Here is a 25,754-nt window from a genome sequence, read left to right on the forward strand (position 1 = left end):
AAATTTTCATAGATAGAGAAATAAATAAATTGCGACATATATTGATGTTCAAAAATCGAACGAAGCGAACGCAAGACGGAATCTCACGCGAGGGTATGCGGACGTTTGAATCCGCTCCTGTGCTCACAGCACAGCACGGGTGACGGCACGGGAGAGGAAGGGAGAGGGCGTAGCGGGTGAAAACGAGAGGAGAGGCACTTAATGGCGAATACGCATATATGATACATGTAAATCGCGTGTCAGAGCCTATAGGCTATCTAATGATTCCAATATTATATCCACAAGCGACCGCAATGTGAACTATAGAGCACCCAAATGAAAAAATGGAGCTACACGCAAAACGGAATATATTACGCTATTAGGTGTAGACACTTTCCCGAACAGATTTTTCGAATCTTCTGAAAGCACTTTTACGCTTTTCCGCGAACTGAGATTGAACTTGTCGCTTATCCTGCAAGTTTTGAATAAGTTAATTAAGACGAGCTTTTAATGGTCTCCGGTACATCATGACCGAGGCAGATTCTCATATTATTATCCAATCTTCATTCAGATTCAAAGGGACTCGACTGAAACTTTACTAACGCTTTTAATTACAAATATACTAAAAATTGAAAATTAATTTTTCCTCGTATTCTCCCCTCCCTTTCTCGCCATCATCCCTATAGTTCTTTCGCCAAAGAATCGAGAAAGCGTAAAAGACGGCGTCTCGATTCTTCGAAAAATTTTCGGCAGACAGGGAAGACTGCAAGCAGAGATCGCTCGCAAAGTTGGTAGGTGTGGTTTTTTTTTTAGCAGTTTGCGGTCGCCGGAAAATATCGATTGCGCGGATACGCGGGTAGATACGCGTCATCTAGACACTTCGGAGCGTATATAGCGTATCCAGCTGCCTGTGTGTCCGCGCACTCCTCCCCCCCCCCTCCCTCCTCCCTTTCCCCCGGCCGAGTGCACCTATGACTAGTTCCACGCCGTTGAATAAACGTTCCGTTTCTCGGTCGCTCTCACTTCTTCCCCGACGCCTGTTCCCCCTCCCCCTTCCATCCTCCCCCACCCCTCCTCGACCCCTATCACCTCCTGTCTCACCCTCGCCCTCTTCCACCCCCCCGCGTCATCCTTCCCAACCTTCCTCGTAGCACGCGCGCGGGTATGCAACGGCGTGCAGTGAGCCGTATACACAAAGGCCTGATTGCCGGACACCCGGTGAAATATGCCAGTCCCCGCCGCGCCAATAACCGGTATCTCGCTGCCCTCTCTTCACTTTTACGCTGTCTTCGCTGCGGGTTCACGGAGCGACGGGTTGGACGAAGGTGGAGAACATGGAGGACCAGGGAAGGGAGGGAGGTAAAGTCACGCTGAAGCAGCGAGGGGGAGAGAGGGGGGACGAGAGGGAACGAACACCGATGGAAGTGTATCGCGATGCGAGAGACAATGTGACGCGAGCTGGATACTGATGCTACCACGGGATGGATAAAGAAAAAAGGGAATACAGAAAGAGAGAGAAAGAGAGAGAGGGGGAAAAGAAGAAAACAAAAACCGTGAATATTTAATTAGTTTTATTTAACGCTTTGGGGTCGCACAGCGAAATAAATAAACGGCAATAATTGCAATCGCATAGAAGTTAAAGTGGAAAAAGAAGAAAAGTAGGAGGAGGAAGGGGGTAAGAGAGAGAGAAAGAGAGAGAGAGAGAGAGAGAGAGAGAAAGAGAGAGAGAGAGAGAGAGAGAGAGAGAGAGAGAGAGAGAGAGACAGTGCGTGTGAGAACGTAATTAAAACTATTTTAGAAATTCCCAGGAAACCTCGAACTGTCGAAAATGACATTGAGTTAATAAGTACATAACTCATCATTTTCGATAATTTGAGATTCTCATAATTCATAATTGCGAACTTAAATCGTACACTTGTACCAATATATAGCGTATAATTTCTTGTTCAATGAAATAAAATTTAAACATACATAAGCCGAAGAGAAAGAGAGAAAGAGAGGAAGTGTTATCGGGAACGCTTGCTCCGGCATTCGCGTGAGGTTATTTTCATGATATAGTTGCGCGGGGAGTTCGATCGAAGATAAGCGGAGTCGCGGGAGGTAAAGCTAGGTGAGGCTCTCCTAGGGCAGCAACGCGATGCCGAGAGAGAGAGCCTAGTGTACCAACGTTACCGCGCGAAAATCGCGCTTAATGCCTCGCGCTGGCTTAAAGCCGTTCCCGCGAGACGCAACGTTAAAGTAGCTGCGAGCAAATAGAATCCCAATGTGGACATTACTAGGGGAGAGAGGGGGGACAAAGTACGAATTTCTCGCTCAACCGAAAATACGCGGTTTGCCGCGGAAATACATCGCCGTCTCGCGCGCGCGCGCGGGATCGGATCTCTTGTTCAAATTATCATCCAAGCAAATTGTCGGTTGTTTCTGGCGAGGGAGACGGAGAGACGTGGGTTAACGCAATTTCAAGACTGTCGAGGCTGCGACAGTGTCTTCAGCTGCGCGCTTCGATGCGCAGCGCGGATTCGAGTGGCACTCGAACGCGCGGAGTAGAGAACGCACACGTTCGCCGCTATACGCCAGCGAACTTGTCCGCGTTCTCTTAGGCCGGTATTCATAGTCGGTTCTTCTATTTTTAAGACCATCTTAAGTATGATTATCTTAAGATGTCATTAACCAATCACAGAGCCGTATTAGCATCTTGAGATATTGCGTAAGACGGTCTTGAAATAAGATCCGATTATGAATACCGGCCTTAAGAACGTGCGCAAACGGAGAGGCATACATCCCCGAGAGGCGTCGCCGTTGCGGCGCTCGCGCGCGAGACAGCGGTTTAGATATATAGAATCGCGATTCCACACACGTTTCTCGTTTTCCTAATGGGAAAGGCGAATAACGCGCGGCTCATCCGCGCGAGAGGCGTCGTTGCGCCATGCCACTCTGCGCCCGCTTGGCGCTTTCGCAATTCCCTCTCGTGCTCTCGCGACGGTCGATATGCACGACGAATGGCGACGCACATCGCGGCTCTCGTTCGGTCGACTGCTGGAAGATGGCCGCGTTCCTCGCGCGCACATAGACGCCGCGACTCTTATCTTCTGCCTCCCCGCGTCCAAGGGCGACGGCGACGGCTACGGCCGAGCTCCGTTTAACTTAATCCGCGGTTAATTCGATCACGGTTGCTCGCAGAGAGATCTCTAACTAACTCGACGATTCCGTCGTCCCTGATCTAATTCTTCTTCTTCTCACGTGTCGAACAAATAATTGAATTTCTTATGCGAGTTAACGAAACAGGTGTTACTCGACAGATTAATCATACGTTAAATTAATGTATTGAGCGGTGACTCTGATATCAGCCGCGGGACCGATTAGCTTGCTCGCCAATTAACTTGTCAAGCAACAGCTGGTGCTACCTTGTTAGCGCAAATGGAATTATTAATTTTTTTGCCGTTCGATACGCGGAAAGAAAGTTTTACGTTGGACGGATTGTGTAGCTGAAAGCTTTGCTGCAGGCATTCCTGCCAGTAATTAAACTAATTGATCGATGGTTGATAGAAGTTTCGGCAAAATCGCTTTCATGTCCATTTTTAGCAATACAGGTTAACTTTAATCTCGGTTTAATTTACTTTCTTTATCTTTCTCTAATTCTTAGAACTAGTAAATTTGCAAACAAGCAAGGGCAATTTAAATTTTCCGATTTAACAATATCGATTAATGATGTCAACATTGAATATCAACATAAGACTCATCTTTGACGCAGTTCATCACCGAAAGTGTGATTTATATATAATCACACTATATTAATTAAAAAATATACACTCTGACCCACGAGAAAAGCCTTGCCATAATCAATTCTAAAAAAAAAAAAAAAAGATGAATTAACTTTTAAGCATTGTCAAGCCGGAGAGATGTTAATTGTGACCAGCGATCAGCGACTTCATTGATCCGCCACGATACATCGTATTCGTTTCCAGTCGACGACCGCCGTAGCGCGAGATTTCGCATCGCGGTTTCGCAGATTAATCAGTTAGGAATGCGCGAGCATGCGGCGAGGAAGAAGGCTGTGCGCGCGAGAGCGATCGGGGACGAGTAAGAGCGTGATCGAACGGTCTAAAGATCGTTTTAGACGATTCCCAATTCGATTCCCGAAGTTCCACGTATAATTCGGCATGCGCTACATTCGCAGACACATCGCCTGTAACATTAAAACGTATACGTTCGATATCGAGTCGAAAAAAAAACAGGTCTCGTTAAAAGTCTTCGACAAAACCGGCCGGATCCGGCGAGGATGTTAAATGGCGGTTCCATTGGGAACCGACGTTTGTTCAATATCGCGCGAGCGAATCGCGACCGGCAACGTTTTAACGTGGGTGTCCCACAGAAGAGCGGAGGGACGACATGAAAAACGACGACCCGGCATTGCGCGCCTCCGCTATATTACATCCAAGGTTACCCCCGACGAGTCGTATAAACTCTCTTTCTCTCGTATATACCTCTCGCCGTTCTCTCGCTCGCGTGCCGTGCATCGGGCTCCCCTGTTCCGCTTTATACCCGTGACGACGCGCGGGACCGTATATTTCAAACGTGTCTCGATAACACGGATTGACTCGGCGCGGCCGGCGTCGACACCCGATCGAGTCAAGTCGCTCTCTAACGACGAGACTGAGGCTGCATTCCCGATATTCACCGTCGGTACTGAAAATCTATATTTTTCTACTATATATTTTGCGTTACCTATATCATAGATTTTCAGTACTGTTCAGTTGCTGAGATAACAATTAAGCGTAACAATTAGCACGTCTGCTTCCGAAACGCTCTGGAATATTGGAGCGTAATGAGCTGAGGCTGCTTTCGACATCAGCGCATTTAAGATTATCAGGCGTGTCGGAAAACGAAGCGGAAGTTTTATTTACGCAATCGCGCGCGGAGCATTTTTCTTCATCTTTCAGATAAAAAGAGAGGGAGAGAGACAGACAGAGAGACGGAAGGGGGAGCGAGAAGATAAGCAGGCGCGGGAGAACTTCCGTCGACGAGAAAAACGCGCTGAAAGGTCGACATTTTTTTTCCTCGCCCTCGGCGCGAACGCGCGTATGAACGCATATACATCCGCAGACGCGTGTCCATCACGCTGCAACGTGGATTTCTCCGGTCCGTTACGCGTGCGACGCAATAAACGTATACGTACTCCTTACGTGTGCGACGAAGCGCGTGTCAATAAAAAGGACGTAACGCCCATATCACACTAGCGATTGGACGATTGCGTTTGCGTTTGCGTCTTTTGGGACCAATCAGAACGGAAATCGTGAATCGAAATCGCCAGCAGCTACTTTCCGATTGGTCAAGAGACGTAAACGCAAACGTAGACGCAATCGCCAATCGCTATAGTGTGATACGGGCATAAGACCCGAACGATCCGTCAAGCGATTGCGTCGCGAGAATGATCTCTCTCTCTCTCTCTCTCTCTCTCTCTCTCTCTCTCTCTTCCTCCTCTTTCTTTAAATTAACGACAACACGTGTAAACGCGGCGGAGCGCGTCGGCTAATTCCGCGCGACGAACAACAGCAATTGTCCTCCACGTTTCCGTCAGACGTAATTTAGCCGGCGACTTAATTTACGAGGCAATTGCGATTAAAGCAATTGCGTCGACGCAACTGCAAACAGCGCGCTGCTCCATTTTCTGAATATTATATAGGATTCGCGGCCTGATCCGAGTGACGCGAGAGTAAAGTACAGAAAAGCGAAATTTTTTTTTGATACCGTATATTTTTAGAATTTCGATGCGTAGAATTGACAAACTTATATAACAATTAAATAAATTTTGATTTTACTTCGTTACTTCTATGTTACTCCATTTTTCATTAATTACTCCAACTTATATGTTATACTCTATATTTTTTTCACTCAGAGTTCGAAATAAATTCTTCCTTTGAACAAACTAATTTTTTTTACTTTTTCGTAGAATTCTACCTCGCAGTTCTCCGAATACGCATTCAACTCACGAGTTATCGTTGGTGTGACAGGAAAATTAAACGTTTCGCGCTGAACAAAAACTGCCGACTAATGTCGAGTTAAACGATAAACGGACTTATACGAAAAGTCGATAAAAACGCGTCCATCGTGACTTCTAAGTCTCTTTTCTTCACTAATAATCGGGAGAGATCCGCTTCGCTTTGCTTTGCGTTGCGTGTTCTAAAGCCATCCGACCCTCAACTTGACGAGAGAAGACCACCGGGAGCATTTAAATCACGTACTATAAAGGCTAATTGCGTCAAACGTTAATTACTTTTACAGTTATGCTAGGTCAACGATGTCGCAGTGACGTCGAGATTTCGCGGACGAAACCTCGCGGTATTATTAATATTTACTTGACTAAACGTTTAAAACCGAGTGCTAACCGATATAATTTGTATTAATATCCCTGCATTTCTCAGTTCGTATCAATATGTTTTTCATTATCTTCTTCTATTTATTACGATCTGAACCGAACAATATACGCAAAATAGGGCAAGATAATATTGGTTATTAATTATATTTTCCAATATAAAATCATTCAAATCTCTTGCAATTATTCTTATAACGTTCAATAAAAATGTTTGAACTGAAAATAAATCTTGCGTGTGTAAATTAAATTTCATGCATCGCTCATTTGCTACCACGATATAATAATAATATAAAAAATTGTCATTGTCTTAGTTGTTTGCAAAAAAATTGTGAGAATTCAATATACTGAATAAAGAGCTAATGTATAATAGCTAAATATTTTTACTACTCAACAATCAGTTATTATATCAAAATCACATTTAACGATATTTTAAAATTTTCGTGATTCAAAACATTCAAACTCATTTTCTGGAAAACTTTGTTTGTTTTTTTAGTTATGTCATTGTTGCAGCAAGTGAATGATGTATTCGTGACTACTCTGTAACGGAGGATCAGATGCGTTATGACTGTTATCGTCGCAGGGTGAATGCACCGCTGTTGAGAACGCTCTCCGCTATCGCGGGCATATAGCGAATGAGATTAACGCACTTTTCAAACTCTTTATTATCGTAACGAGGCCGCTCCGAAACGCTATCGATAATGCTCGAGCGCGTGCTGTATTAAACTACATATCGACGCTTTCGCACTGTCGACGGAAGAAAACCGTTTTCCGGGATGTAAATAATTCGTTGGGTAAATAATAGATTAGACGTACGCGGATATTAATGGACGATTAATTAATATAGTCGAGCCTATATATCGAGCCTACGGTACGCTTCGTGTTTATCGCGCGGCTCTACAAATATCCAAACCACGATTATATACGATCAGCAGGCTGTATTTTTAGAATTTCCCCCACGAATTCCTCTGCGAGTATAGGAAAAAGAGTCCGTTTCTATCAACGCAGATCAACTTTAATCTCGGCTCTAACTTTCTATCTTTTTTTTAGCATTAAGAACTAAGTTCCTTTAATTTAGTGTTTAAGAACTTTAGTTTCTAAGAACTAAAAAAAGATGAATAAGTTAAATCGAGATTAAAGCTAATCTACATTGGCAGAATGAACTAAATTCATATATCGGAATTTTTGTTTAGACAAAATTGTAAAGCGCTCATCTGCGAGAAATCACTCAGGTCGCAGAGGATCGCTCGCCCGACTTTAACCGCGTCGGCTTCGTGTAAATGATTATTGTTATGAAAATATTATCGATAGGCGAGCGGAGGAGTAGGAATTGCGCGCGTGGAGTTAATTTCGCGTGCCAAAAGCAACGCGCGCCGCTTGCTCGTCACTCGGATTGCGGCGGATCGTCAGAATTTCATATGCGCCATTAATACGTCCTGACGTAATGCCGCAGAAACTCATCGGCGGATCCTCCAGCTGGGTAGACGCGCATCATCTCTCCGCCGTATTTCCGTAATCGTCGATAAGGCGCGTGTGTTTACACGCGCGAAAGAATTGACTGATACCGCGCGGCGGGAGATAATGCGGGCCGACCGCGCTTTGGGGGAGCCGCCCTTTCTCGTCTCTCGTCGAAACGATATCGCTCGTTAATCCTCGCGCGCGAGTCGCGATAACGCTTACAACTTGCAAGACGTATATAAAGCACCGTGTAATTTTAAAGCCCCGCGCGGGAAAATTTATGCGACATTTATATAGCGTCTCGACGAGAGCGAGGCGACGCTAGGCGGTGATGCGTATAAATCGATCGCGGTCGCCTCGCGAAATCGACACGTCTAATAACGTTCGATAAAAATCCTTTTATCGTTTACGCAACCGACTCCGCAACAACCCGCCCGCAGTCGGCACGGAATAATATAGCGGGTTATTATCGACGCGAGACGCGAATAGCGCGGCCGCGATGTCGAAGACGCGATTAAAGACGTGTCTCGAGAAAAATCCGAGACATGTCTAGAAATAGTTTCGTAGTTGGCGTTTTTTTTTTCGACGCTGCAAAATTAAACGGTTTAAAAACGGCGATTCGCGCTCTCCTCGTTATCGCGGAATTATATCGAGACCGCAGCAAAATTAGTCGACGAGATTATCGGACGATTTTTGCCCAGATCGATGAGGCAAAACGGATTCCAATCCGGATTCCAAGACGGATTCCAAGACGAATTCCATCGGTTTTCGCGTAAAAAGCCGAGGCTAATCGATCCCGATGGCCCCCTTAATTAGATCGAGTGCCAGAATATCAGACCGGCGCCGTCGGATGAACCGTACGGCATGATATCTCGTTAGCTCCGGCGAACGGCCGATACTTTACGGCGCGCGAGGATAATCGACATCGACGGTAATGATCGGCTGTCCAATGAACAGGCCCCGTCTTGTTGCTCCTACCGCATGACGTCGAGATTTCGCACGACACTGTGACCATGAGGTTTCGCGACGGATGATGAGCTCGCAAAATTCAATTACGCGAGCAATTACGATCGCATTCGATCCTCGATGAATTCGAGGCGGATTTTCAGTACAGAAATGTCATCGAGACCGTCGTTCAATTAAGTCTTAAATCGCGCTTTTCTACGATAATGCTCATCCTTTTCTAAAAAAGAAAAGGCGCGTTAACTAAATCTCGAATGTATCGAATGTATCGAAGTCGTATCGAAGTATTGAGGCCTTTTTTCCACGATGCTGATTGGTTGCCTCGAAATTTGCATCCCGGCTTGCTTCGTCAAATTCGAATGACAGTTATAGGTACTTTTCTGCAAAATGTAATGTTTTTATTGTGCGGTGTATGTAAATGTTGTTTTGTGTAATGATATACAAAAAGCTAAATGGCGCGCGCTTATATAGTGTTCTATACAATATGTTTACACGAGCGTTACTTCTGTAGTAACTTACGCTAATTCCTCCGCGTAAACGAGTGAATTATCGTTACTACAGAAGTATAACGCTCGCGTAAACGTAGTACTAGTTTATTAAAATTAAGAGAAGCATATTTCGTAGGGCATTTTTGCCGTCGAAAGACAACCAGAAAGGACAAAATAAATTTGTGCGCGTCCGCAAATTCTTTTCCATCTCCGATCATTTTTCTTTGAGAGAAACGATTTTCGGATCCATTAAAAGAAACGAATCTAGAGGGCAATGCGCGTGCACGAAACGCGCCTACGTCGACCATCACCCGATCGTCCCGTTCGTCCGTCGATGGAGGAGGCAGGCGCAAATTCATGCTAGTTGAGGTCCGTTAAAGTCATCGCGCGAGTGGGGCAAGTGCAAAAACAAGCGATAGCGCGCGCAGTGATATGATTGTCGCATTGCGCTTCTATGAATCTATGTGCACGGGGTGTCCGCTTTCTGACAGTAGTCGCGTCAATCGCGCGGCCTACGTCGCCCGCTGCTGCAAGCTGTACGAAGGCCCCCACGCAGAAAGCCGATAGCCCTGCCGATATTCGGCCTGCTGACAAGTTCCGCGTCTATTGCGGCACTTTCTGGTCCTTCCTTATCTCTATCGTATGTAAGGCGTTATACGATCCTCTCGGAGCGCGCTCCACTCGCGGAGTGATCAGATCGATGAAATGAAAACCGGTGTGCATTAGATTCGTACGCGGAAAGTCCCCTGTGATCTTATTTCCTGGTTATATGTTAAACCAATCACGTCGAGAGTGGAATCCCCCGATCCTCGCGGCCTCCTCCTCTCTCGGTCGCTCTGCGTATAACCCCGTCATCGACTCTCTGGTCTCCTTACTCCCCGTAGTCGTTTACAGTCTCTCGGAAGTTAAATGTCTCTCACTTCGTAGTAAAGATCAGATCTTGAATTAAACCGTGTGTTCAAATTAAGATATGTACAGAAAGTTACTTTCAACTGTGATACTTATTTCCTATTTTAATATGTTACAACTCAATCTATCTTTATTTATTTATATTTTCTCATGTCTCTCTCTCTCTCTCTCTCTCTCTCTCTCTCTCTCTCTCTCTCTCTCTCTCTCAACTTATACACTGAGAAAAAAATGTTCTGGATTTTAGTAAATATCAGTTTGCATACAACTGCAATGTGACTCCATTTAATAAAATAAAAAAAATTTTCCTTTTTATTAGTTTATATAATAGGTATATATTCACTTTTCTTCATTTTAGCAAATGGAGTCACAGTTGTATGCAAACTAATATTTACTAAAATCCAGAAAATTTTCTTCTCAGTGTATTTATTTAATTTCTTGTCGGCTGAGATATGGAGACTCCGAGTAGTCGAAACGTTCCGACAGTTAAATATTATGGTCGTTTTATTGATCCTCTTGAGGTTACAACCCTCGACAAGTTAAATGTTAATAAATCATAATTTATTTAATTCACAATAACTTGATAATCTGCTCGTTTATCGTTCCACGTCCTTTCTAGTTGTCTTACGAAACACGAGCCAAAACAGTCACGACACCAGCGTTTTAATAATCATATTCTTAAATCGAAAGGACTAATAATCGCCTGATTGATTTACATACAACATTTGATACATTTTTATGCTTTTGTAAGTCGAGCGGAATGTAAATTCGAAAAGATTGTATCTATACGAAAAGTATCTCAATCTCTCCGATTCCGACTATACGCACGTCGCTCGTCAATCCTCGCGACTTCCTTTCCTTCGCGGTCGATACGATTTTACCTCGCGACGAGGCAACCCGCCGCTCGTTCGCCCACGCAAAGACGGCCGGATTTTGTCGTTCACAGATATTCTTTCGAGTACCACATATAATCCCAGAAAGTTCCATGTAAAACTCGAAACCTGAAAATCTTAAATTCGCTGTTTTACGTGTCGCGTGAACGGATATGGTGTGCAAAGTGCGCATCAAAGTCCGACTTTATTGGATTTTAACGAATGTTTCGATTAAAAGTGGTTTCGCCGTCGGCTTTCATCCCCCGGCCCGCGTTGCAAATCGAATCTCCCGCGTGTTATAAAACAGCTCAGGGCGGCGCGTACGCGTTGTTATACCTGTCCGGCGAGCGCGGCGCCTGCGGGTCCGGATAAACCCAATCGATAATTGATTCGTGCACGGATGCACGACGCGTAACGGAGTTAGGCAAACGCAATGGCGTTTTAATCGAACGCATGCCAGCCAGCTCGGTTGCGGTGGCGCGCGATCGGCCAATTAATCGCCCGATTTCCGCGCCTCGCGGCGGCGGAGGTCAATCGCCGCGAATCGTGGACCTGTCGGGATCCGACAGGCATCTCGAGAAACCATTGTCGCGCGGATCACAAAAGAGCTGATAGCTCTCGAGAAACGACCGAAAAACTCCTTGGCAAAAATGTACGAAGCAGCCACGTAGCTGACGCGCGAATTCAAATTAATGTTTAAAACCGCAAGAAGACAATTGTCTTCTAAAAAAAAAAAAAAAAAAAAAAAAAAAAAAGTGGGGTGCGTCAGGGGTCACCCTACGTTCCACACGCAGACCCTTTAATTACACCGCTAATAGCAGTCGACGGCACGCGTGCGGCGCGGTTAGACGCAACGCGGTCGTCTCGCGCTTTACTTGTTAATATTTCACTTCCGGCGTGCTATCCGCAGCGGCACCGGGTTCAAGTCAGCCGTGGGCGCTGTCTAAAAATAGGATATAGATCTGCGTGGATGTTAAAACCCCGGGAGGATTTGGAGGACGAGAGCTCCGTGTGTCCAACATTTCGCAAACAAATTCTCGCGCCGAACGAAATCGCAACGTTAGCGGGGATGGAAGGGAGGGAAAGGGGGAGCGATTTTTAAATTTCGCACGAGCTATCGATCCCTCGATGGTTCTCGCATTTTCTTCAAAAACGCATCCGCGACGACGCGACGAGATAAAAAAAAAAAAAAAAACCTCGTTCTTCACCTTTGTCGTTTTAATCCTCGTTAAATTGTACACGTTAAACGTCCTCGTTAAACGCATTGTACGGACACGTTCGCCGCTATATTCATGACGTATAGCTTTCACAGCGCGAGCAGTGAGGAAACCTGACGCGAGGAGAAACATCGGAGAGAGGAAAATCGGACGGCGACGCGAGAGCGAGCGAGCGAGAGAGAGAGAGAGAGAGAAAGAGAAAGAGAGAAAATAGGAGAAACGAGAGTGCGACTGGAAAGGATTTTGCGCGCTCGTGAAAAGATCGCGGAAAGGGGGATTCCGCGGGGGAGGAGGCGGGGGGGGGTAGAAGGGTAGCCGAGCCGAGGGCTGGGGGATGGCGCAGGAAGGCCGAGGCACGCAATATGGCCGCCAGCGAGCGAGAGAAGCGCCGCCTGGAAACATTTTTCTGTGTTCCCGCCGCGAGAAGCAGTTTTCCGACCGTCGTTTCGTCGCTGACTTCCGATCGCTTTAGGTTAGAGATCCCGTTTTTTAAATCCCGATTTTCGATCCCGGCGAAATTCTACCCGTTCGACATCACGCGCCACCACGCGAATTGCAAGTCGACGCAAAACGGGAGAAGCGACACGCTTGGCGTCGCTCTCACAAACGGCATCCTTTCCTTTTACGCGAAAAAATGTCTCGTCTATGTAACGCTGATACGAACGTAATGATCGTTCAACGATTCGATCTGTCGCGCTCGTCTGTCGGTAATGAGGTTTAAAATGCGACAAATGATGATCTTTTTTTTTTCCACAAATTTTAGAGACTTAAATATTCGGGAAAAGGAAAATGCTGGCGGCTTTTGCACGAGAATCGAATCACGATGATTGAAATAAAACGAAAAATTTGTTTCTGTAAAGGTAATAGGATTGATCACAATCTATTGAAACAAACCATTTTATGTGAGTTATCATCTCATTTCTACATTGGCACTCGTTTTTCTCGATGTCCCGCTCCTTTCTGAAGCTACTTGAAAAAAAAAAAAAGCTTAATTCCGTCTCAATTAAAATGATCGCTAAATGGAGCTCCCTGCTCCATTTGATTTAGAGCGGAAAGACGTTTGATGAGTAAAGCGAGATCTTCGATCTCGACAGCTGGACAACCAAACATCCATCCGTTACCTCAAAACATACTTTGAGATACGAAAAACACAACGGAGGCATGTTATTTATCGTTATACTCCAAAAAAAAACTAATACAAAATAGCATTTCAAGATTCGACCGATGCTGAGGTCCAAATTGTGCAGCTGATGCAATTAAAAATTCTTCGTTTTTTTTTTTTTTTCGTTTTTTTTTCGGAAGATCAGTCTAGATCGAGAAACACGATCGCGCCGACGCGATCGAGAAAACATGTTTTAATGTTTCGCAGGAAACGAGCCGTAGAAGTCTCCTCGCGGCGATGTTGTGTGCGCGCTTGACCTGCCCTCGCTCACCATTTTACCAGCCATTGTTGCCACCATCCGGGGACGAAAAATTGCGTATATGCACGGGATTAATATGCCCCCGTCGAATATCTCTCTCGCGGTTTTCGTATACGGCAAATTACGTACGCGCGCGACGTATGCGTTCCCGTTCTCGCGCGCGCTCTCGCACCCGGGGTGACGAGGGATCGGGAATCCGCGTCCGGCAGCCCTCGACCTTCCACCTCGGGGCGGGGGGGGACACGAACTTTTTTTTGGTTAAGTACGACGGACGGACTACGGTCGCTCCTCGGAGCGATTCCGCGGACACCCGCGCGTTTTTCCAGGTCGGGAAAGGAAGCGACGGGCGCGAGGAAGCGAGGAGGCGACTCTGAACCAGCGCCAGAACGAACGAAACGCGAGCGGCCGCGAGAAACGACGACGGTCGTCGTCGTCGTCGACGGGGGATGGGAATCGCCGTCGACGGTCGCGGAACCGCGATTCCGCGACGCGTCTCCGCCGGATCCCGGGACTCGCGCCCCGCCGCCGAATCGGTCCGCGATCCGCGATCCGCAAAAGCGTCGCTTACCTCAATGTGACAGGAATACGGAGGCTCGTTCGTAACTCGGATGTAAACACAGGCATTTTTCGGCAGAAATGACACCGAGGCAGCCGTAACGACGTGCGTCCGAACACCGTTTACATCGCGGCCGACGCCGACGCGTTGCGCAAAGCGATCCTGCGTTATTAAATGCCGCGGTAAACACAGGAATTCGGTCTCTCCGCGGAAAACATCAATCGAAAACTAGAGATGGCAGCCATTACTTTCGTACAAAACAAAGGTCCACATCCACGGACTCGCGAACGACCGAGCCTCGAACCCAGGCGCGTCACCGCCGCTCGCGGTACGCCGCGCGATTCAAACTTCGGTCGAACGCGCGCGCGAGCGCGATTTCCGCGTTGGATATCGTCCGCCGCCGTTCTCTCGTCGGCGATTGAACGATCGCTCGACGGGGACGGGACGTTGAACGACGAGACACACGCGTGCGTGACGAAAGGACAACCGAGTTAAATTATTCGGCGTGCAAATTCGCCGGGGACGACAGACGCCGAACTGGCCGCAGCTAACCGCGGCCGCGGTAAGATGTCGCGGCGCTCGCGCGCGCGCGCCATCTGTCGACGAGCGCGGTAAGCGCCGAACGCCGTGCGCTGCCTACGTTCAGGGAGCTGAACTGCGCGCCGCGTCTCGAGCCGAGTCGCGCCGAGTCGAGCCGAGCGCGCGGAGACGAGACTTCGGCCGGATTCGGCCATTTCGGCCGGTGACGGCCAGGCGGCTGGGAAAGGAAAGGAAAGGACGTAGCGCGCATACGTTCACGAGCGTTCTAATGTTGGTACCATCTGTCATCCTACGAGGCGGCGATCGGCAATCATCGCCGCCGGCCGCTTATTGATTTCCTCCACATTTCCCTCGCCTCGTAGATATACGTTCTACGTTCCTCGCGTAAATACCGCGGGACAACCATGTGCCAGCGTGATTGACCCAGGTACCGTCGATCGAGGGCTCTTATTTTGACGTGGGCGCGACGTGGAAGAGGGTTTCGCGCGGAGAATTCTTTGAAAAGGAAGAACGCGGGATTGTGTCGCGCGCGCGCGAGAGCTCCGGGACGAAAGAACGGAATGCCGTTGAAAAAGAAAGATAGGAACACGGAAAAAAACTCGTCGGGGAGCCTCGAGCGTAAAACGAATGTTACGAATGGAACGAGATGCCTCGGATAATTATACGCGTCCGCGATTTTGATGCGCGGACGTGACGTACTTTCGTGCAATTGCAATTGAAATAATTCAATTCCGTCGTGCGGATCAACGCGGTTCAAATTGTTGACGTCCGAGACGCTCGTCGTGCGAATCGTTCGGTAAAAATACGCGACTGTTTACACATTATTCGTTCGCTCATATACGCATTTGTCTCAGAAATATGTTGTACGTTGCTCTCCCTTTTCGCTGTAATAAACTTTTATGTTTCAATGATTTGTATCGCGGACGAAAATTATTTGACGCCTCTGTGTGCCTTTCACATTAGGTGGAGATGGCCGACGCGGATCCACAGTTCAAGCGACTTTTACTGCCAGCGGAAGAGACTCTGTTCGAGCAGCTGTTGAGATTCGGCCTCTACGTAGGTGCGATGTTCCAGATCATGTGCTTGTTAGCTATAGTCGTGTATCAGGCCGGTCCGTCCGACGGTGTGGCAGCTTTGAAGGTACCGTCCGGCTGGAGAGTGTCGCAAACTACTGGAGCTGAGACCGTGGCCTTCCACGTAGCAAAATAATTCTCGTAATTGCAGGACGATCCGAGCGACGTGGAGTGCTCTGAAAACAGTCCCCAGGTGACGCCGAGAAGACCTCACCGGCCTCGAAAGCAGGAGAAAAAGAAGAGGCGTTGAGATGACGTTTTCCTATGATACAACTCGTTTCACGACCACCTAAAGGCTGGGTCTTGAAAATAAAATTCCTCGGCTCGTCCAAGTTATTTACTAAATGGACATTTTATAATGTGCAATGTGTCAATCTCTAAAGTATAATTTATAAGGTATAATCCTACTTTTTAAGCGTGGAACTCGTCTGTTTAACTTTTTATGTAAAATCATAAAAGCGTTATTTGTATGTAATATTTTATAAGAGAATAATAATTAGCTTTTTATACATAATTTAAATTAGCGAGAAAGATTCTTGAAATTCCTTCCGGACAAGTGCGAATTTTAGAAACACCTTGTACATGTATGTTGCGCAACATAACCTTTTGATACTTGTATATGTATAATGTATATGTGTTGTAACATAACCTCTTGACGTATCCTATATATTCATAATATAAAAGATGAGAAGTAATTAAAAGAAAGTGATAAGTTAACGTACAAAGTACACGACTCCTCTTCTTCTCAAAACGGAAATAGAAGTGTCAAAAAACGTAAAATTGTATAGAGTTGACGACACGTTGGGTAAAAAAATTATTCGTGTTTTTTTAATTCAACGAAACATAACCTCTCTCTCAATCGGAAAAAGCCACGATATTAGGCGGCGCGGTTATGCGACGAATTCACGTTGATCCGACTGGAAATGCGAACGTGATTGTATGATATCTCGTATAGTTAGAGCATTATTGTTGATAACTCGTGAAGAATGCTGCACAATACGGCGACCTTGTCGCCTCATGATATTTTGATTGAGGTTAGAAAATTTATCTCCGGTGCCATCCGGCCTTCTCACAGCACGAATACGCAAGACGTGACGCGCACGGCGTTATCCCTGCTGAAAAATGTACCCGCGGCGAGGGAAGCCGTCCTCGAATATTTTTGCAACGTATTCTTCGTCGCGGTGACGAAATACGTTCGCCAAATCGAGGTAAGCACGCTGTACTCTTGGTACGTTCTTTCTTCTACACAGCGCATAACGAGTATAATTGTTATAATAACTGAATCGCGATCCTTGTAGACGAATCAGAGTATACCAATACCCGAAGAGAGCATTATAACAGAGATTCACGCCATCCTGAGCAGTTTCGTCAATGAGAATCCAGAAGCCTGGGCGCCTATCATATCAGCATGGTCGTTGGATCTACTCGGTACATATATTTCGTTTACAATTGTACAGAATACATTTCTGCGACGTGTAAAGTACGATTTTCCTACAGGTAAAATATCGTCCGACTATTCGAAGCGTGGCAATCTGCCTGTCAACGCGGGCATCAATGATTTTCTGCAGCAGTGGATGTCGTGCCGTGCAACGAGAACTTTGATAGACATTACCGCTCAGTGTCTACAGTGCCTTATGCATTCCGATACGGAGTCTTGTATCAAGGCGTTGTTAGACACCAGCGTGCTGCATAGTCCGTACTTCGATTGGGTGGTCGCTCATGTAGGGAGCTGTTTTCCGAACACTGTGATCACTAGGGTGCTGTCTTGTGGACTGAAAGACTTCTGCGCCATGGGCTATGAGCATAACGTTAAGAATCCAAAGTTGAATTCGGTTGTCGGCATATTGGGACACTTGGCGGGTAGCCATTTTCAAGATATTAGAAAAGCGCTGCTAGACTTATTCGAGGCAAGCTCGTCGTATAAGTTTTATTGTCCTGTTGCATTAATATTTTCGATTTAAGTTTACGTATTATATAATATATATTTGCAATAATCTTTTAGTGGAGTTTGAAAGAAGACTTGAGTCTTGACGACGATATCAAGAAGCAGAAATTGGCCACGGTACCGTTTCTTCTGAATCTGGCCTCGCTTTCGCAGACTCTTTTGAAAGCAATGACCAGCGACGTGTTACAAATATGTATGTTTTTAATGGAAATTATATTGAAGTAAATTGTATTATCATTAAGGGCAATTGTGTAAAACATATTTGTTGCAGTGAGGCCAGACGTTATACCACGACTGGCATTGTTTGCGGCAGACTGGTGCAAATACTTTGATAATCAACCAGCGGCGTTAATGGACTTGACAGTGCATCTGACGTTGGGATGCGAGCAAGGCGCGTCACAGATCATCAATATACTGCTGGATACGAGTCTGAACACGAGCAATGTCGGCTATCACAGTGTCAATGCGGCGCAAAATGTGAAAAACATTTGTCGAGAGATACTGGAATTGGTTCTACAGGAAATCGACCTGTTATTGAGAACGCACGGACCGCAGTCGGCCAATATCCTTCTGCTGAGTTCTGTCAAACAGGAGATATCGTTGATAGTGCCGATGATGCTAGATCCTAATCCGCTGCGTGTACAAACGGCTGTCAGACTATTAAGTTTTCTCAGAAGTCAAAATCAGAACATAGTCGTCTTCACGGCGTCCTACGTGCTGATGAAAGCTCAAACGATGTTCCATCTCGCGGCCTTAATACGTCTTATCACTAGTAACGTCGTACAGTTTCCCACGAGTAAATCCGGATTCGAAAATATTCTTGCCAGTCACGATTATTTTGCACAGGTCATGGAACAAGCACTTAGAGAGATACATTATAAAAGCGGAGGAATAAATAAGGAGGACTCGAGACAGTTATTCAAGAATCTTATTATAATGTTGAAGCAAGTGTCATTAATTTAAAGTATTTAAGCATTTTATAGTTCAATTTAATAATTAGAATTTTTCTCTGTCTCATTTAGATGGGAGAAATCAAATAAGGTGACGATATTGCAGTCACAGATGATTAGCAGAGCTCTCAGAGCTAATTTATATCAAATATCTTGTTTATTGAAGAAAAATGATGATTTTGACTTGGCGAATGATATTGTTACTCTCTTGGATCTGTTAAGCACACCCGAAAAGGATCATGTTCTCGATGTGGAACTTGTGCTGAAATTGACGAGGGCGATTATACAGTATTTCTTTTCATGCATTGCTCAAACTGGTAATTATAATTCTAATGTCTTTATTTATTTATTTTTTAAGTAACAAAGTGTACGATAATATTTCTTTCTTAGATGTTATAAAAAAGCAACAAGGAGTAAAGATGGTATGTCATTTATTAAAGGATTTGGCATGTTATTCTACGTCCGCACGCGTATTGGCGCTCAGAGAGATATTAGGAAATAGTATCAATAATGAGCAAGCCAAGTATTTTGGCGCAAAAGAGAAATTCGAGCCTCGTTTTGAAGAGATGTTACTATTACATCAAAATCATAAACAGGTAAAATTTGCACAAAAGCATGATAAAAGTACATTTTAAGATATCGAAGATATGTTTTAATATATGTGTAAAATCTTTTACTTTTATTTTATTAACGTTGGATATGGGATCCATTTAACTTAGATATGTAGAATTTAAATAATCTCGTTTTAGGTGACGAGCACCATGTTAGCGCAACGACATTCGTCGGTATTTCATGCTGGTGTGATAGGACATGGTCCACGAAGGCTTCCGCCGGAAAATTCGATCGATAAGGAAATCGTTGCTTTAAACAAAATGTTACTAATAGACGTCATAAAGGTAGAGAATTCTATCAAATTAAATAGATCCCAAAATATTGTATATTAAATACTCTAACAATTTGAATTATTTTTAGGCTTGTTGCACCAACCAGGAATCAGATCGATATCCGATTAACTTGGACGCTCTGACAATGGTCAGTTTGTTGTTGGTTGAATTGGTATCGCCTGATGTTATGTACAATGGTCTACCGTGGCCTGATGAGGAATTTACAAAGGTAGTATTTGCGTTGAACACCTGTCAACGTGTTACGTTGCTCAATTATTGATATTATTTCACTGCTATATCGCAGAGTTATTCATCCTCCTAGTTAATTCTTACCTAATAGAATAATTTTGATTATGGCAGGTAACAATAGAAAGAGATTTACAAATTCGTCGCAAATTTAAGGATGTTCCTCTATTGTGGACGTTGTTAGAATTGACCGCCTGGTACAGGCCGGCGTTAGCGTATTGTTCCGTTTTACTGAGAGGAATTACCGCAACCGTTATGGCTAATTGGAATACAGAGGAAGGCGTTTCGCTTGTCAATATAATGGCTCTTGGTCAATTATTACCACCGCCGCTGGCGAGTATTAGGGACATCCTACGAGTTTTACAGCCTCACCAGGTATGTTTTCGATTCTGTAACATTATTTCAGTTAAATTTATATATTCGGATTTTGCAAATATATTTCTAATTGCAGATAAACACAATAATGAGGGAATGCCTGTGGGCGTACATGCGCGAAAATGTGCCATCTCCAGCGTTATTTACGCGAAATGAAAGCACTAACATAGCTTGGAGAGACATCGATATGTCATCGCCCAACGCACGTTTCACAGATACACTCCGTTTAGTATTACTGGCAAATATTCACACTTTAGGATCTTTATATTCGACATTATTTTATAATGAAAATAAGTAATGTAAGATACGATATATTTTTGAGACAATACTTAAATTATTTTTAATCATGTGCATTTTGTAAATACTATTGACGTACGTGATAGTAAATAGTAATTAATAAATAATATGAAAATTTATTATCCTTTCTCTTTTTTTTTTACTTAGAATACACTTACATATATATATAATTTCCTATATAAAAGCTATGTTTTGATAATACTGATTAATATAATATTATCAAGCTACTTGGTTCATATATGAGAAAATTGGTTAATATTATAACGTGCGTTTCAAAATTATAAATACTAAGATTTAATATTTCCACAGGTTTCATGTATTAAACACCATTAACAGTAAGTACATTTGGACATTTAGTGTTTTCTCCTGGTTACATCGATATCCTATAACAATAGTTATAATTCATATGTATCTTATAACAACCCTGAATATAAAGTAGAAAATGACACAATCACACACTGTATAAAATAGGAAGTAATCTTTACTGGTTTCTTGTGTACATTCTGTTTTTTAAGTATTTAACACATTACATAATATATGGATCCTTCTTTTTATGATATAATCGAGCGTTATAATTCTCAATTAATAATATGGGTAGGAATTTGTTCTACAACTCTCGGAAAGGGTCATTCAGCGAATCGTGATGAGATTATCCACACAGTGCGGATTATGCATAACAAAACGCGATGGTGAAGTTGAGGAAATGAAACAAGGAAGACGAAAAGAAAAATATACATGTTTTGTAATATTTATAAAAGCACATCCTCTCCTCCTAAATACATATGTAAGAAACAAATTAATTTACTTCGCATTATTATCAATACAGGAATGGATGGTACCTAAGGTGAACGAACGCTGTTCGAATTGCTTGCACGAATACCCTAGGTGGGTGTCTCGTCCTAACTGAAATGGATTATTTCGTATAATCGTATGCAAAATCGGTTCAATTCATATATAAAGGTCGCGATTTTACTTTTGCGCCACTTGAGTCTTCCACGCGGGTCTGTCTGCTTCAAATCACAGAGCCCAAAACGCTAGTAAAAAATGTTGAAAATATTTAATTACTGTCTTACTATGTACACGTTTTGCTCGTTGTACGAAAGATATTACATCTTACAATGCAAGCACGGCGGTGTACACACGATCTTCCACGCTTGCATTTGCGAGCATTAAATGTTATGTTCGTGTTTTTATATGCTCTCTCTACGCTCCGTCAATGTATCTCGCCTCTATCAGTTGGTGCTTCGTGTACCGTTTGACACAGCGTAGAATCTATAATGTTTAATGTAAAAATAAAGGGTACGTTCTCTCTTTTTCTCGGTAATGCATGAACAAAGATATCATAAGTGGTAATGTAAAACAATATTATTTCCAGAATAGATTTCAAAATATATTGCGTGTCAATGGTCACGTTAATATATTATGCGTAAAAGAAGCACATATATACTTTTTCTTTCTTAAGTAATGTCATCGACAATATAATCTTTTGAGCAGAGAATCAACAATATACCAATGGTAAGTTAAATATGTGCGACTTTTTATAACAACGGGGAACTTTCGTCTGGCGCCGGCGTTTGTCTATCCATTCTATGAGCCTTGACATAAACACACAGCTGCCAATCCGACTCTCTTACTTTACAATAAATTATTACTCAGTTCTTCAGAATTAAAAAAGTTCACTTTTCAAGTCTATAGGTTTTATTAAGTTTAGAAGAGTAACGTGCTCATGCCACCCATTTCACTTTGCTCCTTCACAAAGATCTCGAAGTATTGGTATATGATTGTGACAGCGAGCAATATACCGGTACCGGAACCGATCGCGCCCAAGAAGTCCGCCAGTACGGAGAGAGCCCCGATACATAGCCCGCCGAACGCAGCGGCGGTCGGGATGTATCGATTTAGTTCGCGAATCATGGAATTATCTCTGTGGCCTCGCATCACCATCTGCTGTTCTCGCAGTTGTTTAGCAACCTAAAAGTTCAATAATGCATATCGTAAATTTTTACACTTCGTCGAGAAGATTCATACCGTCTTTCAGTGAAAGTTATACTAACATCCTTTGCCGAGCTCCCGGAGACCTCGATCCACGTCTTGGAGAAGAAAGCGCACGAGCCGAGCATGAAGAGAATGTAGAGCATGGCATGGACAGGATCTTGAAGGATGTGACCCACCGATTCTGGAGGTGATAAGTAATAACACAATCCGCCAACCGGATACGATCTGGCGGGTCCTCCGCCCCCGACATCCGACCAAACGCCTAGCAGATTCACTATAAGATTTCCTTGGAACTTGACGGCCAACATCTGAGAGATGACGTACAAATTGGACACCAAAGCCGACTGCAGGATAATCGGGATATTGCTCGTGTAAAACAGTTTGATCGGATAGCTGCTGTATTGGCCGCGGTATCTGGCGGATTTGATCGGAAGATCCACACGGAAGCCCTAAAAATAAAGTGATTTGATTTCTCGAGTCCAGTCGTTACTTACAACAACCTGATACTTTTTTGTTCGAAGACCAGTATTAGAAGAAATTAATATAAACTTTATAGCTTGTGCAAATGTTCTGTGACCTATCAGCAATTTACCTGGAAGTAAATAACGATAGCGAACACTAGAATGGTGGCGAGGAGATTCATCAGATTTGGAAGATTTTGTCTGTAGAACGCTTCACGGAGGCCTCGGACTTTGTCCTGTCTGGTAGCCAGCAAATGGAACAGCGCGATTACAGCTCCTTCAAATTCAGTACCACGACCTATTAAGTGTACAAAAATATAATTTTAGTTGTTTAGATAATCGATGCTTTTATTACGATTTTTTTTCTAATAACGAGAAAGTTACCGGTGTTGACTGTGGCTGGCGAGAATGCTTTCCACACAATGGTCTCGCAAATATTGGTGGCGATAAAGAGAGATATTCCGCTCCCCAATCCATATCCTTTCTGGAGAAGCTCGTCCAACAGCAATACGATAAGTCCAGCGACGAATAACTGGATGATAATCAAGAGGCAGACACCAGCTCCAATTTCAGTCGGATCACCGTACATTCCGGTCATTACATAAACGATGGCTTGTCCAACGGTAATAACCATGCCAAATACTGCGTAAAAATAAAACAAACGTTATTGCTGCTCCATTTGAGCAGTACCATACTGAAATGAATATGTACTTACATTTCTGCGCGCCGTTGAATAACGCTCTATCTTTTGGAGTATCGCCGACCTCAATAATCTTCGCACCGTGAAGCAGCTGCATAATAAGACCCGAAGTAACGATCGGCGAGATACCCAATTCCATAAGGGTTCCTCTGTTTGACGCAAGTATCACGCGAATCCAATAGAATGGATCCGCGCTGTCCGAAGACATGATACCGAACAACGGAATCTGAAATTAACAAGATTATGCATTTGTATTTATTCGCGACGGCTTAAAGCTATTTTCAGCCAATTTCCTTCTGCATTATTATTTGAAACAAAGGTCCGTCGACTCACCTGGCAACATACTAAGAAGATAAATAATGTAATTGCCGTCCATAGTACTTTTTCTCTGAACTGGATCTGTGGAAAGATACAGAAACATGACTCCATCTCAATATGATTAATATACATTAAAATGCTGCGGAGATATTAACAGTGAAGCACGAGGAAAAAGATGTCAAGGAAAATTCTAGTTTCAATCAAGACCACTTCTACACCTTATTACAGTGTCACGAACGGGTGTCACAAACAGATGGTAAGGAGCATCTCGCCCCGTCTCGTGCTTACGCACGCCCGGGGCGATCGTGGAATTTAGGAAAAACGGTACGCGAAACTGTAAATACGTGAGAGAGACGGAAATAGACCGCGCGTCTCTCGCGCGGGGCTTTACCTTCCGTTGCGGCTTCGCTATTTCCGGCAGTATACTGCAGAACGGCTTTATCACCTCGAGAAATTTGACTGAAATCAGAAGGAGCAGAGAAGCGGTTTAGCGCGTCCAGGTGCGTTTCGGGCGCCCGTACGTCAGGCGGATTCGCGCCGCCAGCAATATGTTGCGGAGGAGGTTACGGGCGCCGAGAGAGAGAGAGAGAGAGAGAGAGAGAGAGAGAGAGAGAGAGAGAGAGAGAAAGAGGTTGGCGGCGAACGCGAATCCGCTGCGCACGACGGGCCGGAGTTTCTCTGACTGTGTAAAAAAGCGGCGAGTATATACTCACATCCCATCTTGTCTGCGTCGACACGTCTGTCCTAAGCACCACGGATCGAGTGACCTTCCCTCACAGGATTCCGAGAATCGACACCGTTGCGAAGCGTGCCTCTCATCAAGCGCACGAGCGCGGCCGCGTATGCACGACTGCCAAAGCGTAGCGGAGTCCGGAGTCGTGGCTCACCCCACCGACACGTATCAATATGACAGTGTCACGTGACCTGATGATGTTGGCCGGCACGCTTCCGCTCGCGCTTCCGCCGCCCGCCGTCAGATGACGCGCCCCGCGCGCCGGTCGATAATTGACTGTAATTAAAAGATCTTATCGACTCTGGGTAAATTTTCTTTTCTCTCGAGATGGCCCCGAGGATAATGGAGGATTGATGGAGCAGGATTCACATTGCGTCCGATCACGCCCGATGTTCGACGTACCACGATCCGACACATCCAATAACAGAATTTATTATATTAGAGACAAAAATTTCCTATTGGATGTCGGATCGTCGTACGTCGAACATCGAACGAAGTGTGAATCCTCCATTAGGCAGCGATGCACGACGGGTTGCATAACAGCAGGCTCGAAAAATGTTTCACGCTATTTCAAATGTGAAATTTAACTGCGTGTAACTACAAAGAGATTTGAAAAAGCTCTTGAAGATAAATATATTTTATAAGAATCTCAATATTTTTTCTTTAAATGCGTAGAAAATCTATTCTATGTTTATTTTTAATTAAACGCCTCATTGACAATCGTTTTATTATTTTGTTTAATTGTTTTTCTGCGTATTGCGTTTATAAATAAGAACAGTACGATATCAATAAGTTTTTAATGCAACAACACAGTGCATATTATTATCTGTAACTAATTTTTAATACAATAAAACTTCAAGTATTATTACGTGTCATTATGATTATTATCATTTTCAATTCGTGTTCAAAGGTTCTCCTAAACTAAGTATAGCCATACCGACTAAGTATAAGCTATACCAACGCCCTACCCGTCAATCGTCCTACATCTAATAAAGTAGTCCTTCGCG

At 44.3% G+C, this 25,754-nt stretch overlaps 3 protein-coding genes across 6 annotated transcripts; 2 read left to right on the forward strand and 1 right to left on the reverse strand.

Annotated features, from left to right (window-relative positions):
- Positions 1–14,903: 14,903 nt before the first annotated feature.
- LOC143906985 (protein anon-73B1) lies at positions 14,904–16,275 on the forward strand. Of its 4 annotated transcripts, none has more exons than XM_077423453.1 (3): positions 14,904–15,040; positions 15,734–15,910; positions 15,995–16,275. In XM_077423453.1, the coding sequence occupies exons 2-3, from the start codon at positions 15,740–15,742 to the stop codon at positions 16,091–16,093; spliced, it is 270 nt and encodes an 89-aa protein (XP_077279579.1). In that variant the 5' UTR covers positions 14,904–15,040; positions 15,734–15,739; the 3' UTR covers positions 16,094–16,275. The 4 variants fall into 4 exon arrangements, with proteins under 4 accessions (XP_077279579.1, XP_077279554.1, XP_077279573.1 ...); XM_077423428.1 differs by lacking the exon at positions 14,904–15,040 and adding an exon at positions 15,047–15,197 and having other exon boundaries at positions 15,995–16,273; XM_077423447.1 differs by lacking the exon at positions 14,904–15,040 and adding an exon at positions 15,213–15,566.
- Positions 16,276–16,512: 237 nt separating this feature from the next.
- On the forward strand, positions 16,513–20,871 carry Omd (integrator complex subunit 5 omd). The gene is made up of 11 exons (XM_077423325.1): positions 16,513–17,051; positions 17,142–17,271; positions 17,341–17,750; positions 17,846–17,981; positions 18,060–18,732; positions 18,811–19,055; positions 19,129–19,334; positions 19,488–19,634; positions 19,711–19,851; positions 19,983–20,243; positions 20,320–20,871. The coding sequence occupies exons 1-11, from the start codon at positions 16,830–16,832 to the stop codon at positions 20,539–20,541; spliced, it is 2,793 nt and encodes a 930-aa protein (XP_077279451.1). The 5' UTR covers positions 16,513–16,829; the 3' UTR covers positions 20,542–20,871.
- A 132-nt stretch (positions 20,872–21,003) lies between these two features.
- Sec61alpha (SEC61 translocon subunit alpha) lies at positions 21,004–24,894 on the reverse strand. Its single transcript, XM_077423390.1, has 8 exons — positions 24,728–24,894; positions 24,406–24,473; positions 24,030–24,095; positions 23,712–23,922; positions 23,381–23,638; positions 23,128–23,294; positions 22,595–22,984; positions 21,004–22,511 (listed from the first exon to the last, which is right to left on the reverse strand). The coding sequence occupies exons 1-8, from the start codon at positions 24,732–24,734 to the stop codon at positions 22,248–22,250; spliced, it is 1,431 nt and encodes a 476-aa protein (XP_077279516.1). The 5' UTR covers positions 24,735–24,894; the 3' UTR covers positions 21,004–22,247.
- Between the last annotated feature and the right edge of the window lie 860 nt (positions 24,895–25,754).

Source organism: Temnothorax americanus, unplaced genomic scaffold, assembly GCF_048541705.1.
Source record: "Temnothorax americanus isolate GAGA-0224 unplaced genomic scaffold, ASM4854170v1 Scaffold11, whole genome shotgun sequence".
NCBI lineage: Eukaryota > Metazoa > Arthropoda > Insecta > Hymenoptera > Formicidae > Temnothorax > Temnothorax americanus.

What these genes read in the sequence shown, in the direction of transcription:
- LOC143906985 (XM_077423453.1), top strand. Translation starts at nt 15,740, where the DNA reads ATGGCCGACGCGGATCCACAGTTCAAGCGACTTTTACTGCCAGCGGAA. An exon ending in ACGGTGTGGCAGCTTTGAAG is followed by an intron (nt 15,911 to 15,994) that starts GTACCGTCCGGC and finishes TCGTAATTGCAG; the next exon opens with GACGATCCGAGCGACGTGGA.
- Omd (XM_077423325.1), top strand. Translation starts at nt 16,830, where the DNA reads ATGCTGCACAATACGGCGACCTTGTCGCCTCATGATATTTTGATTGAG. An exon ending in TTCATGCATTGCTCAAACTG is followed by an intron (nt 19,056 to 19,128) that starts GTAATTATAATT and finishes TTTCTTTCTTAG; the next exon opens with ATGTTATAAAAAAGCAACAA. An exon ending in CTGATGAGGAATTTACAAAG is followed by an intron (nt 19,852 to 19,982) that starts GTAGTATTTGCG and finishes TGATTATGGCAG; the next exon opens with GTAACAATAGAAAGAGATTT.
- Sec61alpha (XM_077423390.1), bottom strand. An exon ending in TCTTCTTAGTATGTTGCCAG is followed by an intron (nt 23,923 to 24,029) that starts GTGAGTCGACGG and finishes TGTTAATTTCAG; the next exon opens with ATTCCGTTGTTCGGTATCAT. An exon ending in GCCAGCCACAGTCAACACCG is followed by an intron (nt 23,295 to 23,380) that starts GTAACTTTCTCG and finishes TACACTTAATAG; the next exon opens with GTCGTGGTACTGAATTTGAA.